This window comes from Betta splendens, chromosome 13 (assembly GCF_900634795.4).
Source record: "Betta splendens chromosome 13, fBetSpl5.4, whole genome shotgun sequence".
Classification (NCBI taxonomy): domain Eukaryota; kingdom Metazoa; phylum Chordata; class Actinopteri; order Anabantiformes; family Osphronemidae; genus Betta; species Betta splendens.
Window position 1 is genome coordinate 7,014,584 of NC_040893.2, and position 17,766 is coordinate 7,032,349.

At 44.6% G+C, this 17,766-nt stretch overlaps 4 protein-coding genes and 1 long non-coding RNA gene across 8 annotated transcripts; 4 read left to right on the plus strand and 1 right to left on the minus strand.

The window, feature by feature from the left end:
- Window positions 1–242: 242 nt before the first annotated feature.
- LOC129605037 (uncharacterized) lies at window positions 243–3,997 on the minus strand. Of its 2 annotated transcripts, none has more exons than XR_008696503.1 (2): window positions 3,352–3,997; window positions 243–2,840 (listed from the first exon to the last, which is right to left on the minus strand). It is a non-coding gene; the product is annotated as an uncharacterized LOC129605037 (long non-coding RNA). The 2 variants fall into 2 exon arrangements; XR_008696504.1 differs by having other exon boundaries at window positions 243–2,845.
- A 629-nt stretch (window positions 3,998–4,626) lies between these two features.
- On the plus strand, window positions 4,627–6,790 carry LOC114868557 (P2Y purinoceptor 12). The gene is made up of 3 exons (XM_029172260.3): window positions 4,627–4,844; window positions 5,275–5,529; window positions 5,761–6,790. Exons 1-3 carry the CDS (start codon window positions 4,758–4,760, stop codon window positions 6,568–6,570), a joined length of 1,152 nt encoding a protein of 383 aa, XP_029028093.1. The 5' UTR covers window positions 4,627–4,757; the 3' UTR covers window positions 6,571–6,790.
- A 1,009-nt stretch (window positions 6,791–7,799) lies between these two features.
- LOC114868558 (P2Y purinoceptor 13-like) lies at window positions 7,800–9,294 on the plus strand. Its single transcript, XM_029172261.2, has one exon. The coding sequence runs from the start codon at window positions 7,901–7,903 to the stop codon at window positions 8,903–8,905; it is 1,005 nt and encodes a 334-aa protein (XP_029028094.1). The 5' UTR covers window positions 7,800–7,900; the 3' UTR covers window positions 8,906–9,294.
- Window positions 9,295–10,972: 1,678 nt separating this feature from the next.
- On the plus strand, window positions 10,973–12,451 carry LOC114868230 (P2Y purinoceptor 13-like). The gene has a single exon (XM_029171675.3). The coding sequence runs from the start codon at window positions 10,988–10,990 to the stop codon at window positions 11,900–11,902; it is 915 nt and encodes a 304-aa protein (XP_029027508.2). The 5' UTR covers window positions 10,973–10,987; the 3' UTR covers window positions 11,903–12,451.
- A 520-nt stretch (window positions 12,452–12,971) lies between these two features.
- Window positions 12,972–16,603, plus strand: LOC114868588 (P2Y purinoceptor 13-like). Of its 3 annotated transcripts, none has more exons than XM_029172325.3 (5): window positions 12,972–13,220; window positions 13,665–13,687; window positions 14,000–14,201; window positions 14,273–14,662; window positions 15,030–16,603. In XM_029172325.3, exons 3-5 carry the CDS (start codon window positions 14,019–14,021, stop codon window positions 15,462–15,464), a joined length of 1,008 nt encoding a protein of 335 aa, XP_029028158.1. In that variant the 5' UTR covers window positions 12,972–13,220; window positions 13,665–13,687; window positions 14,000–14,018; the 3' UTR covers window positions 15,465–16,603. The 3 variants fall into 3 exon arrangements, with proteins under 3 accessions (XP_029028158.1, XP_029028156.1, XP_029028155.1); XM_029172323.3 differs by lacking the exon at window positions 12,972–13,220 and adding an exon at window positions 13,402–13,534; XM_029172322.3 differs by lacking the exon at window positions 12,972–13,220 and having other exon boundaries at window positions 13,545–13,687.
- The last annotated feature ends 1,163 nt before the right edge of the window (window positions 16,604–17,766 follow it).

Genomic DNA, 17,766 nt, shown 5'->3' on the forward strand with positions numbered 1-17,766 from the left:
CCCTTTTTTTCCATTTCACAAGACGCAGCTCTGTTTCCTCACGTAGAGGATGATGAGACAAACTGAGGTGATTGGTTGCATTTAGTGTAAAGCAAAGCGAAAACTATTAGCATTGTTCATCTGAATAAACATAAATTTAAAGTCCACATACTTTATGCCATTACACAGTCTGCTGAGGTAAATCGGCTTTTACAATCTTTTAGCAGAATGTTTTGCACTGATTCATTTCACATGGGTTAACACATATTTCATCATTTTTTATTAGCCACAGGGTGAACAGCGCTCCCAGATATGTTCTTGCCTAGGTCAGAGCGGATGCATTTATCAAAGGCTTGGCTGGGTAAAGGCCAGGTAGTGTTCAGCATCCTGCCGCTGATGCGTGTACCAGACGCAGAAGATGAGCAAAACAAAAGCAGTTGCTAGGAACAAGACTGGGGATGGAACCGACAGCTCCGTTCACCGGTAGAAACAAAAACCCAGAAGCCCGTTGGATCAAATGATTTATATTTGTGTGTGTGTGTGTGTTTATCTAGTGACTGATGCTGGATCACAACCCGGTGCTGGACTCATGGGGCCCGTGGGAAACGCAGGAATGCTTAAGTCCGCAGTTACCAAGCTGAAGCCTTCTTAAACTTCTCGATTTCTGAATGTGTTTTACATAAACATGATCTTTAACACATTAGCAGCGCAGACAGCCAAGTTTTTGAAGTCTCAATAAAGCCTAGAAAAATTGCACTGTTGCACTGTTTACTTATATCCACATCTCCCCCGAACCCCCACGTGAGCTGTTTTAAATTCGTGAGTGCTGCTGGGCCATATGGGAGACAGACAGAGCCTCTAGAAGGCACAGTGAGCAGCAGGAGCTGAAGAAACCCAACACTGTCCAAACACTGTGAGAAGGACTCATTTGAAAACCTGCCAAAGGAAATGTATACACACAAACACACACGCTCACAAACAAGGACCACCCTGAATATTTGTTTCTGCCTTTCTCCATGACATGAGGATAACCCGCCGATGGCTTGTCAGGGTCAAGGTTCATTCAGACACAGCTGTTACAGATGTGCGTGTTCAGCTTGATGTTGGTCTTCAAACACCCGGGTGTCGTTCCATGGCTTTTTCCCAACCCCATGCTCACTGCTGTGATAAAAGTCCCTTCAAAGGCTACTTAATGATGGGCTCAGTGCAGCCGTGCCGAAGGCAGAACCCCGTGAGTGGAGAGGAGGAGAAGTTTGTCTGCCTCCTCTCCGCAGCTTCATTATCGCCACAGGGTGGGAAAAGAGTGTTTATCCCCGCTCTGCAGGCAGACCGGTGGCTGCGGGCTGCAGGTTTCTGGTCGGGAGACTGGGACAGAGAGCAATGAGTGGCGGCTCAAAGGTCAAGGGGTGACGCAGGAGGTGAGGAAAGTCGTCTTCCTACAGAGAGGGGAAAGAATGAGTGTGCTGCTGGTGGGGAGGGGGCGGGGGGCACTGAGGAGGCTCATGGGAATCGAAATGGAAATTCAGTGAAGTCTTGTGTTACTGGCTTTTGATTTCCTTTCCTCATTCCCGTCTTCCTGTCTGTCTGAGACGGGGCTGGCGAGGATTACTTCGCCCGCGTCCGCCTGCACGTCTGCCACTGTGCACACAAACGATTTCATTTGACTAGGCCTCAGCGAGAATGATTCATGTAAATCTGAAACACCGCTACGGGAGCTTGGCTTACACCTGCCTCGTCCTGGAGTTGATTTGAGAGCTTGACTGGCAAAATAAAAACCAGGACTCGCCATGGAGAGGAAAAAAAAAAGGAGGTTGAGCGTCTGGCCAACTCATGTCTGAGTGGAAACCACAGATATTTACTGAAGCAAAGGATTGGGCATAAAAATAGATGAACAGAAACCTATGCATTTTATATAATAAAAATATGAACTGAGTTATGCTAGTGGTAGCCACAGAGCCTTGTAAATGTAAACCTCTAGACATACTGAAAAGCAGATAAACATTTGTTCAGGAAGTGAATGCTGCTGACTGCACGGGTTCGGACCCAGATACAGGAAGTTGCTTTCTTGCCGGTAAAAGTGTTCGACAGAATTAAGGGGAAAAAGTCATCAGGGGGATGTGATGAGGAAATAAGTGCAAAGGATGGCAGAAAGAAAATGACAACAGTGATGTAACATTTTTCTGTTGGAGCTCCAAAGGCCTGATGAACATTGTGGGCTTATTAATGAATGCTGTAAATAATAATTAGAGAAGCCATTAATATATAGAAAATATATTTGAATATTGGATTATTGGACTAACGAGCTTCTTTCTTGAGAAACAGACGCCTGCGTCTGAACACAGGACACAGGAGACTGACGTCAGCTGGTCTCATGGGCAGAACTGCCAAAATAAAATCCTCCCAAAGTTTGTAAATCTGAGGAAAGGCCTGCCGTTGGCCAAACTGCTCAAACCGTGGATTTAAGATGACTGGAGCCCAGTCTTCATCCAAGTGTTGAGATATTTGGACCCAGGGGAAGAACGTGCTCCAGGTCAGACACAGGGCTCATCAGAAGCTGAGTGAAGGACGGTGGAGGAAACCTGGTGATCTGAGGAAGTGATCGGCATCCAAGCCACCATTCAGCACTATTAACAGACAGACAATTGCCTAAGACTTTCACCTTACATGAGTCAGAATTATTTAGAAGAAGAGTCACTGCTGGAAACAGCACTTAGAACGCGTGACACTCACAGTGACGTAGACGGTCAGAGATGTTTGCTGTTACTGCATTTTACTTAAAACCTCAGACTTACAACAGTGCCAAGGACTTCATGGTACTGTATAACAGACACCGGTTCTGGAAATGCCTCGTTGTGCTGAGCCTGCACTGAAAAAAAAAATCTGTTGGATTAATTTAATAAAAAAATTTTTTGGATTTGACAGAAAATATCTGAATTAAATAAAATAACATCAACTGTTTGTGTTCAATCAAAACAATTGTTTTGTGCTGATATGTATTGAAACAAGTTTCTGTAATGTAAATTTAGCATGTTGATCATGCACAATTTAATCACTTTATTCCAACATAATCCAGTTCATTTTATACCATTATGTAATTACTTTAGTATAACATGATATTTTAAATATCAAGTGTGCATTCATAATATACTGTAATTTGAAAATGATTCTTATCTGCACTTTTAATGCATAATGTCACATGACCACACAGATATATAACACAGATATATATATAAAACACTAATATTGCTGGATCTGATCTAAATTAACTTCAGTACAGTTTAAATTTTACTTTGTTAGTTTACAAGACTGGAAAGTTCTTATGATTTGGATTAACACAGTGTCAGTAGTCAGTACTATAAATAATATGCTCACCACAAGTCCATGACATGAAGAAGCTTGTTTGTCAATCTGCAAAAACTAAACCAGAATAAACAATAACAGATTATTATTTCAGCTAAGCAAGATGCAGATGGAACCATCAACATTCCTACAAACGTTATGCACAACGAGCAAAAACGAATGAGTCTTCAAAGAATAAGAGTACTTAGAAACAGATGCATAGTTTGTCACCACGGAACAAGTCTTCGCTGAGGCAATATGGCGTCAAACGCGGTTTGCTGCAGTAAGGGAAGTAAGGGAATTGTTTGAGTACCACTTTTTCAAATAGATGCAATTTTACCGTCTAATAAGTTTAATTCTGGGACGTTTACAAAACATTTGAGCACAAAGTGAACCTATAGTATATTCTTTCATTAGTGTCTGCTTACTACTACAAATAATGCAAAATAACGTAGCTGCGTAGTGACAGTATTGGCGCCTGCTTGGACTTTTTTCATGAACCAAATGCGTTTATGTACTTTCTCAGCACATGGTTTAGAGTCTACAGGATACTATTCCATTTTTCTTTAAAATAGAAAACATTTGATGATACTAATTCAAATCTTTCTGATGCATGGCTTCCTTTTTTTCAGTGTGGTTTGGACAGTGAACCTGCTTACACATCTATTTTCACAACAATGGACCCTGACTCTGAGACCATGTTACAGAGGATGGAGCCAAAACGACCTGAGAAGGCATAAGTTCAAAACCTGAATTATTTGGAACAGTTTATATCAGTAAAACATCAGCCAAACACTGTTTCATGTTTTCCACCCTAGTCTAAAAGGTGGGGTATTACTTCCATATGTTTCCAGGCTGCTTGGGTTTGAAACTAATGCCATTACATTGTGTTCAGAGTCAAAGCATGACAGTTTAATGAAGGATATTTATTATCCACATATCCGCACAAGTAAGTTAATGTAACAAATACCTTCTGTACGTGTTGTTCAAAGTTTAATATGGGTTGATTTATCCCAGTGCATGCTGGGATTTATATTGTTCACTCACCACAGAAAGGAAAAAGCTGACACAAAAAATGAAAAGCAAAATGTGTTCAATGACTCTTGTGTTGCAGTGCTATAAAGAAAAACACAAAAGAGACTAATTATAGTTTTAGTCCACTTATGCAGAAATTACACAATCATGTTCACCAGAGGTAAAAAAAAAATAAAAAAAGACCAGTAGAATAAATCATTGTATGTAGATCATTACGAACACTGCAGTCTTACCAATGTCAACAACAGTATAAATCCATAAAAGCGTGTTTGTATCTAAACATGATGAGCATCATGGAATGTTGTGCTCGCCTGGTGTTCACAAACACGCGTGCAGTCTCAACGTGACAGGAAGGTGAAAGAAGAAGTCTTCCTGGTGCTGCCTGTCTGCGTGTGCATTAACACATGCACAGGCAGACGGGCAGCATTATAGGTTCACAGCTCAGACAAGCCACAAGGACCCAACAGAAGGATTCACAGACTGCATCACAGGTTAGTTACACCACGTTTAACCAATGAATCTTTGACTTGGTTTCTGTTGACCTGTTACAAAGCAAATACATTGACGTTTTTCTAGTGCGTGGCCATAAAGTGAACATGTGCATAATATGTCTGACTGGCTCGTTCTTAAGCTTTATCTTATATCAGTTTTAAGTTTTGTGCAGAAATTGCTGCTGTGCCAATTTGCAGTTCAAAATGAAGTAAAACAGAACTTAAAGCAGTTGTTTGAAACATTGTGTATTTGACAAAAATATTAAAAGACTGCTACTTAGCACAGCAGCAAACTGTGCTAAAGAAACAAACATGCTCCTTTCTTTCATTTTTGCAAAATACAGTATGTGAAAGTAGAGTGAAGTTTGTATGGTATTACAACAGGGGGGGTTTGTTTTGTTATTCATTCATGGTTTTTCCCTTTTCTTAGAAAGGACTGATGGAGGGAAACGCCACTTTACCGCTGTTTCCTGGGAATCAAGGCAACGGCAGCTGTTCCCGCGACAACGTCCTGAAGACCGTGGTCTTTCCTACGCTCTACACCTTTCTCTTCGTGGCCGGGCTGGCTCTCAACGCTGTGGCTGTGTGGGTGTTTTTTCGCATCCCCTCACGGTCTCACTTCATCATATATCTGAAGAATGTTGTGGTTGCGGATGTGACCATGACCTTCACGTTCCCCTTCAAGGTCTGGTTAAATTAAGCTAATTGCTTTGTGAAATCTTCTCTACCAGTTTTTCATAATCAGCTACTGTAATTCAAGTGATTTCACAGCTTTTAATCATTTTACATTATATAATTAATAAATCTGTTCTGCTGATGGGGGCTGAAGTTACCCAACCTGGCAACCCAAACACTTACAGTATTGTTTTTCTTACCTTGGATCTTGTGATTTTTGTGTTTAACTGTGTTTCTGCAGGTGTTAGCGGACTCCAACATGGCCTCCATCGGGCTGCGTATATTTGTGTGTCGAGTTTCCTCCGTGCTCCTCTACCTCACCATGTATATCAGCATCCTCTTCTTCGGCCTCATCAGCATCGATCGCTGCAGGAAGACCCTGAGCCCGTTCCGGGGGACAAACGCTGCCCGGCTGACCCGGCGAAAGCTCCTCTCTGGGGTGATCTGGACCGTCATGCTCGGGCTCTGTCTACCGAACATGATCCTGACCAGCAAAACCCCAACTTCCAGATACTTCAAGTGCAGCGACCTGAAGACAGAGGCTGGGCTGTTCTGGCACGAGGTGGTTAATCATATCTGTCAAGTCATCTTCTGGGTCAACCTGGTGACTGTGATCGTATGTTACACCTTAATCACCAGGGAGCTGTACAGATCCTACTCCCGCACCAAGTCCCAGGAGACCAGAGGGACTACGTGTCAGGCGTCAACTCGGAAGCCCAGTCGGGCCAAAAGAAAAACGAATGCCAACGTGTTCCTGATTCTGGCCGTGTTCTTTGTGTGCTTTGTGCCGTTCCACTTCGCCCGTGTGCCGTACACGATGAGCCAGACCCGAGGGCTCTTTGACTGTAAGCTCAAGCTCTTCTTGTTTCAGCTGAAGGAGAGCACGCTGTTCCTCACGTCCCTCAACTCTCTGCTGGATCCTGTCATCTACTTCTTCCTCTGCAAGTCCTTCAGGAACACTCTGTTCAAGAGCCTGCAGCTGCCTGCAGGTACCTGTGGCCGGCTAACGGGCCAAGGGTCCGAGTCAGAACCGGGCAACGTTGAGATGTGAAACCCTGCCTCAACATAAAGTACCGGACAAAAAGACTTTTCTGAATGCTGTCATGAGTTTATACTGTTAATAAACAGGAAGGCTGACTGTCTGTAGGTGGAAGAAGATGCTACATCAAAAGTTAGATTTACAGCATTATTATATGTCGCCACTTGCAGTAATTAGTGTATTTCTAGCGTGAGACATTTCAATAAATAAATGTTGATTGTTGTTGTTTTTCTTTCTCCGTGCCACTGAAGTGTTTCATTTCAAGCCCAAAAAAAGGAAATGATGCTTTCACTTAAGGTCAAAGCCACAAGAATCTTCAGAAATTCCTCATAGCATAAAGAATCTGATTGACAGAGCTTTTTCACTGCTTTGGTTTACGCCATTTGTAGATTGTACGGATTATTATCAACAGGCCTCTTTAACACATTTGGATAAATGGAAATGAATTACAAGATCAGAAATCCCCCCTGCAGCCTGAAAACACTCAGCTCACCACAAATCATGTTATTTGCTCGGCATTTCTAGATTTGCATCTCCCTGTTTGAAGGGGCCGACGCAGATTTGTAAATTATTTTGTCAGGGTCTCGCGCTCGCAGATCGCACGCCGGGGAGTTGAGGAGATAAACAATTTCGGTGAGTGTTGGTTTTTACAACCTTCTCAGATTTCACCAGATTACACAGAGTTGTTTGGTTTATTGAATTATTTCTGTGCACGCCGGTGACTGGGGAAGAGAACATCTGACAAAGCCTTCTATTATGAGCTATGCGGTAAGAGAGAGATGCTTCACTTCACAGGAAACACTAAGAGTTTGTTGTTCAGAGAAGTTCATCCTGTTTTTCATCTGTAGACATAGTTTTCTTCACATGCACAAGAAGACATTGAATGAATAAGCATGCAAGCATCATACTTTATCTGTAAATAGAAGTGTATGGCGGTAAATATAACCTGTCTATTTGTTGCAGAGAAAATGCAGTCATCAGTTGCGTAAGTCCCCTCATTCTGCATCCGGGACGCATTCAAATGCTCCGGTCAAAAGTACGAAACCACATCACAGTCGCTAATGTCTAAGTGCACGTAGTAAAATGACAGAGGCAAATCAGAGCCTGCGGTGCAGGCTGGGAAACAGCGTCTGACGACGCTGAGCTCCCGCCTGCTCATCCGCCAAGCGATCTCGCGTCACGAATGTTGCTCTCGCACGCAAATTCACGAACACACAGACGGAGAACGGTCGATTACAAAACGCTCGCGGCTCTTATTGTGAAGGAGCTGGTGCGCAGCGAAAACCAAGCCTGTCTTTGACGCCTGTACTTCTTCCTAGGCTTTCCTCTTCCAGCTGCTCCGATGCCGCCTGGGAACGCGTCCGGCCCCTCCCCCCCCTGCTCCCCCGTCGGCCTGAGCGCCGTGAACGCGGCCTTCTCCGTCCTCCTCCTCCTCTCCTTCCCAGTGGCCCTGCTCCTCAACGCCGCCGCCGCGTGGCTCTCTCTGCGCCTGCGCTCCACCTCCACCTTCGTCGTGTACCTCAAAAACCTGGCGGCGGCCGACCTGCTGGTGACCCTGGCGCTGCCGTCCATGGCGGCCAGCGCGCTCCCGGGGGCGGGGGACGCGTTGAAGGCCTTCACCTGCCGCTACTCGGGCGTCGTCTTCTACAGCGCTCTGTACACGAGCATCGCGCTGATGGGCCTCATCAGCCTGGACCGGTTCTTCAAGGTCGTGAGGCCGTACGGGAGGGCTTTAGGGCAGAGCGTGGCCTTCAGCGTGGGGGCGTCGGCCTCGGTTTGGGTGGTGATGTTTGGGAGCACAGCCGTCCCGACCGTGGTTCTGACCAACCAGCGTCCTGCTAACGCGACGGGGGACTTCTGCATGGCTATGAAGGGCGCGGCGGGCGTCGCGCTCCACAAGTGCGTGGTTCTGTTCATGGAGATGCTCTTCTGGTCCGTCACCGTCCTCATTGGGTTTTGTTACGTGTGCATCACCCTCAAAGTGCTGCAGTCCTTCAGGAAGTCTGGCAGCAGCAACAGCGGCGGGAAGAAGAAGACCAAGCTGCGCGTCTTCTCCGTCCTCCTCGTGTTCGTCGTGTGTTTCGTGCCTTTTCACGTGATGCGCGTTCCCTTCACGGTCAACGCCGACTTCGACCTCTGCTCCGACATGTGGCTGTTTGTGGTCCACAGTCTGACGCTGTGGCTCTCCACCACCAACTCCTGCCTGGACCCGCTGCTGTACGTCTACCTGAGCCGGGAGTTCAGGGACAAGGCGGTGGACATGGTGAAAGCTGGAGGCGTCTGTGTCGGCTTTTGCTCCAATGAGAGGGTTTCACAGGCAGAGAAAGTGGAGCACCCCACGACATGAGTGAAAACACCACGCCGGCTTTGACTGTGGTGTTGTATTGCCCCCTAGTGACCTAATAAATATTATCATCAATTGACAACATATTTAAAAAATAAAATGTAATAAACACACACACACAAAGCATTGATGTTAAAGGCTTTGAAATGAATTTTGTTGTATTATTACTTGTTTTTCTGTTTCTATCCCACACATACATACGTTTTCCAGTCTTGTGTCTTCAGTCAGTAATTATGTTACACAATATATGTACAGTTAATGTACTCTATGTATAAAGCCTGTAGATGTATATGCATACAATAAATCTTGGTGGAGCTGCATGCACATCGCTCAGCTGTATTGTGAACGACCTCCCTACAAACACGCATTTGCCAAAAATGTTTTTCTTCAGTCACTAAATAATGAGTCCTTTAATTATTTGCTCTTGAGGTAATAAACCATATGTGTTTGCAATCGCCCTCCCTAGTGTCAAACTGTGAAAATAAAAATGAAAACACATTTAGATGCTAACCACAAAACTCATTATACTATAATAATGTCTGTAACCACTATTTTCATAAATGTAATTGGTCGTATTTATTTACTGGGTGAGACCTGCCCAGGGCGTCCCCTGACTCTCGCCCACTGACAGCCGTGACCCCGTGACCCCTAGTTTGGACAATGGAGAGATGGTTTACTACACATGAAACTTAAATCAGTGAAATAAATGAGCTTGGTCTCTAGAGACCATTTTTTATTTAAGCAGACAATAAGATCTAAGTATGCACCAGTTGCTGCAGAATTAACTTTTAATGTGTTGCAATAACTTATATAAAGTTAACCGCAAAATGAAGAGACGAGAAAAAATCAACAACGCCTTCAACAACAAATATTAATAGTGCTGACAACATCATGATTATTGAAGCTTCAGAATGATGCTCAGAGCTGAAGACATGTCAGTATTAGAAACATTTATATGTCAGTGATTACGGAGTTACAATTCAGTTGCTGATCTGTAAACAAGTCAGTGATGTTTGAGGTACAGCACAAAGCTTTCATCCAGGCAAACCCTCAGTGACGTCTCGTCTTCTTTTAGCTGAGGCCCAATACGCTTTTCCTATTTTTGCATATGTCATGATTAATATACTGCCTCATCACAGCTGAAATGTTGATTTGTTTGCTAGGAAAATTAAACACCTTGTGTTTCTTAAACAGCTTGAAATGTCAGTATTACTTCCATTTCATTACTTTGCATTTGAGAAGAGTGAGACAACTCATCAACTGTAAGTTGTTATTAAAATGTATCTTATTATTTTTATCATTAGTTCACTATGCAGTGATTCATGATAATTCCTTGAATGTCAGAGAAGCTTTAAATCCACTCTTGCTTCTGAGATGAGGAAACTAACAGCATCCTCAACTCTTAACAGTTCTGAGTTTGTACTAAAATGTATTTACATGTTTTTTGATGAGACTGTGTGCAGCATAAGACTTTAAACAGCAGCATGAACACACGTTGCCTTGTTTAGATCTCTAAGAAGCGACAGACGATGGACGACTGGGGGGAGTTTACGTTTCCGAGCTACCAGCAAAGTAAGTAGAAACACAAGAAAGAAAAGAAAACGATTTCACACAGTCGGTAGAAGCATATGTTCAATTATTTGCTCTATAGCTGGAGAGGACTGCAGTGAATGTCAACTTACTTCCTGTGAGTCAGTTTTGGGGAGCGTGGGCGAATATACATACAGTAAGATTAAATGTTATCATCTGTCTCTTGCAGAAGATGTTATTTGGGGACTTTCTCAGTTAATCTTAGTCATATTAACATGCTTTTAAAATGATGTGAAAGCAGATGATGTCATTCGAGGACTTTCTCAGTCAATCTTAGTCATATTAACATGCTTTTTAAAATGATCTTAAAGCAGGGAACAAGGCAGAGGAACATTTATGTCTCTTCACATGCTGCATGTACAGATGTGGCTTTTCAACCGTCAACTCTTCCGACCCTCAGGCACAGCGATGCCGTCCAATCAGGCGTCAAATAACATCTCCCAGTGCGACGGCTTTACTTACGACCAAAACATCGTGCCGGCTCTAACCTTCTTCATGTTCCCCTTGGCTCTGCTGCTGAACGGTGTGGCAGCCTGGGTGTCGCTCCACCTCAAGTCCACCTCCACCTTCGTGGTGTACCTGAAAAACCTGGTGGCGGCCGACCTAATTCTGACGCTGCTCATCCCCATCAGATCGGCGGCCGAACTGCCCGACGCGCCGACGGCGTTGTTCAAGCTGGCGTGCCGCGTCATCAGCACCACCTTCTACAGCACGCTGTACACGTGCATCACCTTGCTGGGCTTCATCAGTCTAGACCGCTTCTTTAAGATCATGGCTCCCCAGAGCAAGATGGTCAGTCAGAATCTGAAATTCAGCAAAGTGACATCGGGCCTGGTCTGGCTGAGTCTGTTTGGCGGCGCTGCTCTGCCAAATATCATCCTAACAGACAAATCAGGGGTTAACGTGACCCAGATCAGCTCCTGCATGGTGCTGAAGGGCCCGGCCGGACTCCAGAGCCACAGCATCACTGTGATTTCCCTCAACGTCTTGTTCTGGATCGTCAGTGTGGTTGTTGCAGTTTGCTACGTTTGCATCGCAAACAAGGTTCTGTACTCGTTCCGAAAGTCCGGGAGCAACAACAGCCACGGGAATCAGAAGATCAAACTGAGGGTCTTCTTGGTCGTCATCGTCTTCGTTGTGTCATTCGTGCCCTATCACATCATCAGAATCCCGTACACGTTTCAGCAAGTCTCCTATTCCTCCAAAACCTACTGCTTCGACTTAAGGGCCAAGTTTGCCAAAGAATTCAGCCTCTGGCTCGCCACCACCAACACCTGCATGGACCCGCTCCTCTACGTCTTCCTGTGTCGAGAGTTCAAAGAGAAGCTGGTTTCTATAGTGAGCAAGGTTCCGGGTTCGGTTCGAGCAGCTGTAACAGGCAGCGCGGGTTCATCAAAGACCAGGCTCTGAGGTGGAGAAAACCACGCGCCACGGACTGAGCTCTGACGTCACTGCAGATCATCTCTCAGATTACAGATGTTACTGTATGTATTGTTTTCATGTACTTTATGTAGACGTTGAGCTGTCGAGCTTGGTTTCATACACTAACGCTTGTGAAGTGTAAATGATGGGGCGACAATTAAGTTCTGGTTTTATATTACAACACAGTAGCAAGAGGTGAAATTCAGAAGGCAAATATCGTTTCTATTAGAATAACTATGGACGAGGCTGCCATGCAAAACAAGCTGAATAACTATACTTAACATTTGCATCACACAGTGAAGTCTAATGTTTGCAGTAACAGTGCAATACTGTAGGTCAAGTCTTTTATGTTTTTCTGCATCATAAATTTGTGGAAAGAACAAATGTGTGCGTAAGGAATCAGGTCAGTTTTACTGAATTAACTGTATTTGTACGCATGTATTCAAAGAACTAAAGATCTGAAATAAAGTATGGAGCAGAACAGGTGAAATCATTTTTTTTCCATTTGAACAAAACCATAAAACCAAATGTTGCATGTGAAATATTCTTCAACCGTATTATTAAGCTTACTGCTGGTTGATAACATGGTTGATATATATTAATATGGAAGTTTATCCTGCGATGTCACTGGAATAAACACGAGGTTGTGACCAACTGGCAATCGTGAATTGTTTGTGTATTTGGTAGGTTTTCTAGAGAATTTCATATATGTGGACAGTGGAAGCAGATGGTGACAGCAGTAAACACATTCATGTCATTTCTCAATTCCCATCAGTCTATTCCTGGCACAGGTTCAAGTCAAGTCACACAGGAAATCCTGTTGTTCTCAGAATGAACTATTTTAACATTGGATCAGTCAAGTGTCCGCTGCTACTGTATGTCATGTTTCAATGATTCTAATTGTGCATGATGCAGTATTATATTGAAATCACAAATTCTTATTATGTCAGTGGCACAGTTTGTCTTTTGTCCCTCCCATTGCTCCTGTTGAGTGTCATCATGAGAAAACACAGCGAGAGGTGGGGTAAATACACTGCAGTGGCGGAGGGAGGGGCAGCAACGTGCACGGGTTTGTAGATGTGTGTCAAGAAAGGAGTCCTCTGCGTCGGACTTGGTCTGTCAACAGCCAGTGAGAGTGACGCAGGCCGGCGGAGGCAGGGGCACTGGCACCGAGCAGAGCAGGGCTCTCGTCACACAATTGGAACAGGAAGCGAGGAAGGAAGGGGGCTTTCACCCGCAGGAAGGCTGGCGAACGCGCTGGGATTGTGACAAGACAGCCACACAGTCGCTCCAGAGACCACCCATTGTAAGAGCACGCACGCACAGACGCACACACATGCATGCACGCACGCACACACACACACACACACGCACACGCGCACACGCACACACACACACACACACACACACACACACACACGCACGCACACACACACGCACGCACGCACGCACACACACACACACACGCACACACACACACACACACACACACGCACGCACACACACACACACGCACGCACGCACACACACACACACACGCACACACACAACACACACACACACACACACTTTAACACAGGGAGAAACTACCGAGAGAGGCAGGCAGTGAAACCTCTTTAGGTCCGTAGTGCTTCTTCATTCATCAAATATGTAAAGTACATTTTTTCTTGTAGATTTTTCACTTCCTGCTTTTAAAATGTTTCTTGTGTGTTTCTTTTTTCAATTCTCTGTTCACTGTTTACATCCTCAGACACAGCAGAACGCAGTAAGAAGGTAAGACTCGGTTATTATACTGTACTTCTTTTAGACTCAAAGGTAGAGATTGTTTATATATGTTTGGAAGACATACAGTAACAGTATTTTTCATATGTTAGCGCCTGCTGATGGACTGTGTTCCAGTAGGGACGTGTCACCAGAAGCCTGCTTTGTAGCAGTCACTACACTATGACTGACTGTAGAATGCTGTAGTACGTTGTGTGTAAATAGCTGAATTTTCACAGGTCCAAGATCAGCTTTTGTTTTTTTTTCATCGGTGCTACTGAAGCTTCCTGTATTTAAACGTTATCGCTCTCTTATTTTCACTAGGGCCAAGAACAGTCTGACGATGAACGACACCGTGTCCAACACCTCCGTCAAGTGTGTGCGCGACACCAGCATCACGTCCATGGTCTTCCCCTGTCTGTACAGCATCCTCTTCATAGTGGCCCTCATCCTGAATTTGCTGGCGGCGTGGATCTTCTTCAGCATCCCCAGCACCTCCACCTTCGTGGTCTTCCTAAAGAATGTGGTAGGAAACGTTGTTCTCTCATCGCACACACACTAATAAAAACCAAAATGCAACCCGTGACGCTTCCACAGGTGGTGGCCGACTTGCTGATGACGCTGACCATTCCCCTTAAAGTCCTGAGCGACGCGGGCGTGGGCTCCCTGCACCTGCGCGCCTTCTACTGCCGCTACTCCGCCGTCCTCTTCTACATCACCATGTACATCAGCATCCTCCTGCTGGGCCTCATCAGCCTGGATCGCTACCTGAAAATAGTCAGGCCTTTTGGGAAGTGCGTCCTGCAGAAGGTCCGCGTGGGTCAGGCGCTGAGCGCAGCCGTCTGGGGGGTGATGTTATCTTTAGCGCTGCCCAACGTGATCCTGAGCGACCAGCCGCTCCCCGGCTCTGGAAACAAGCTGAGGTGCACGTCGTTGAAGAGCTCCGCAGGCCTGATGTGGCACGAGGGGTTCAACTACTTCTGTCAGGTACCCTTTCGTTGTCAGCGACCAATTATTCAGCTCAGCTCATTTATGATATTCATACAAAGTAAAAACAAAAGTGTGAATAAAACCGGGTTTTTGAAGCAATATTCAAAAGAGCAAACTGAAGTGGAAGTGAAACAGAGACAGGTTCTTAATCCAAACCACAGCTCTCTGATGTGGATCTAAACATCAAGATACATACAGTCATAAAGTATGAATTAAGCTCTGCAAATGTTGGGTTAATTTCTAAGTGAGTCACTCTTGTCTGAAGAAAGAATGCAGATAAGAGCAGTTCACAACAGCTGTTTTCAGCATCTCTGCAGTGGGACGACTTTAAATTTGTTAATACTGTGTTTGTTCCTGCTTCCAGGTGGTCTTTTGGGGAACGCTGGCCCTGATGGTGGTTTGCTACACCTTCATCAGCAAGAAGGTCTACGAGTCGTACAAGGCCTCGAAGAGCAGCTCTCACGCAGCCAGCCGCAGGACCAAGGCCAAGGTCTTCGTGGTGGTGGGCGTGTTTTTCGTCTGCTTCGCCCCCTTCCACTTCGCGCGGGTTCCCTACACGCTGACCCAGACGCGCAACGCCGCCGGCCACTGCCAGACGCTCTACGTGGCCAAGGAAAGCACCCTGTGGCTGTCGACCACCAACGTGTGCCTGGACCCGCTCATCTACGTGTTCCTGTGCAGGGTGTTCAGGAGGAGACTGACGGCGGCTCTTTGCCGCAGGCCGCTGCCCAAAGGCACCATGGAGTCTCAGACGGCGACATCAACTCAGCTGGAGATGCCACAAAAGATCAGTGAATAACAGATGCCGGACAATGGGACGCATTTAATAGCTAGGTCCTAAATTCACAATCGCGGTGAAAGCATGTATTGGAGTTACTTGTATTTTATTATGATGAAGAAGGTCTAGGATTAATGCAAGATAGTCAAAATGTGTTGTACAGAAACTGCTGTGCCATAGGAAACAGTGGAGGATGTGAGGCGTCATGACGATGGCAAATAACAAGCACTTCTGCTGCTCGTCTGCCAAGTCATCTGACCCTGTTTCCTAAAGACGCTCTTGGTCCTTTTCAGCTTCCTTCTCTCTAATCTCTTTCAAACTGCGCTTTCCCTTCACTAATTGTGACATGTTGACGCCACGTATTCTGCAGCGATTACGCCACAACAAAATGAGCCCAGTGGCCGGGCGATAAGGAAGACGTGTGGCATGACACTGCTCGAGAAAACCCTGTGTAATTTAAGCAACCATGAAAACAATAATAAATAAATATTCAATTTATTAATACTAACGCTGCATGGTGTTTCAGGTTATAGCTTGTTTTTCTCTGGCTCGTCTGTATGTAGGGCACGTCACCACAGGTGGCGATTACTGAGCCCACTGGTGACGTGTTAGAGGTTAGAGTCGTGTGGTGTAATTGTATTATGAACAAACTTTAACATAAACACATGACAACAATCGGGTTGATGCCTGCAGAACTGAACAGCAGTGGCTGGAGTGGTGGCCAACAGAGACGGAGGGTAAAGCCACACATGGTTTCTCGAAAGTGTTGACATTAAGTTTCATAGTTAATTATATGTCTCACAAAGGAAATGTTGCTTTCTGTTTGAAATGTTGGCTGCTGGTGGATGAGACAAATTCTTTGTATTGACCATTTTTAGCACTGGCCATTTCTTAAAACTATTAAGCATAATAACAATTATTATACTATTCTGTGGGTTAGTACTGAATGGCCAACATTTACATGGACATATGCTCACTGTCTACTTTTTAGGCACATTTGGACAGTCTCATTCAACCTAATGCAGCATTTAAGCATTGATTCTATTTTTAGGGTAAATTTCTCTGTTTGTAAATTGTAGGGGACAGAAAGTTTATAATAAATGTGTTATCATTTTAAATGTTTTAACATATATACATATATTAAATAATATTTTATTTCATATAGTGTCTATTTTTTTCATGGTGATGAAACAGCAGAACTGGATTAAAATTACTTTTTTCCAGTACACAACACCTGAAGTTGCTTTTTCCCTGTTCGATTAATGTCGCTTTCTGTGTGATTTACTGTGGCATCTGCACGTGGGTCTGATTGATGTAATAATGAAATATGATCTTCCTCCATCCCACCCTCTGTCGACACCAGCGCGGGCTGATATTTGGGCAGGAAATTAATGAGCTGCAGAACGGTCGGTGCGGCGGCTGCAGCCGGGGGAAGAACCGTTTGTCACACTCCGATTAAATCCTCTGACAGATGGCCCTGCAGCATTGAATTATGAGGAATTCTAAATGACATTCCTGGAAATTAAATAAACCCAGGAGATACTGTAGTGTTGTCTGGAGGTATGCACAGACTGGGGGCAGGAAAGAGACACTTCAACAGGGTAGAGGTTGACAGTTTCACATTTGTGGAGAACCTGATGAAACAAGGTGATGCAGCTTCCATGACAGAGAAACCTGTCAAACCTGTGTGTAAACTGTTTGATGTCAAGACGCCCTAGAGAAACGGCTTTCAGACAGCTTATTATAGCTTCAGACATAAGCTGTGGGTTTAAAAGTCATTTTGACACATTGTTCAATTGTTCAAACTGTCACCGGATGAAAAGCGATGGGACTCAGCAGGCTTATCACACGCTTCTCCAACACGGTCGTAGGAAACTGTGACACACAGCGTCCGTTTTCAATAATCACAGATTCAGAACTGCAAACTCAATTGAAACAGAGTTGTAACTTATTGTAACAACGTGTTAGGACACAGGTCTGAGGGTGTCTTTAAAATAAGCAAAGATTCAGTTTCGGCCATTAGAGCGATAAGAAGGAACAAATTACTGTGCACACAGTCCCTAAATGATAGAGCTGTTAGCTCTGAACTATCTATATAGTATTTACACATAGAAAAATAAAAACACCATCACCACATAAGAACCACGTTCCACATTTACATTTATACCGTAGCTCTGTAAAAATACAAATAACATAAAAAATAACATACTGTACCCCTAGCAGGTCATGCAGACATCTGGCACATTTCCATTTTTAAACTTGCCATTTTCCGTAGTGTGCTTCTATTGGTTAAAACATCATTACGAGCAACCATGCTGCCAAA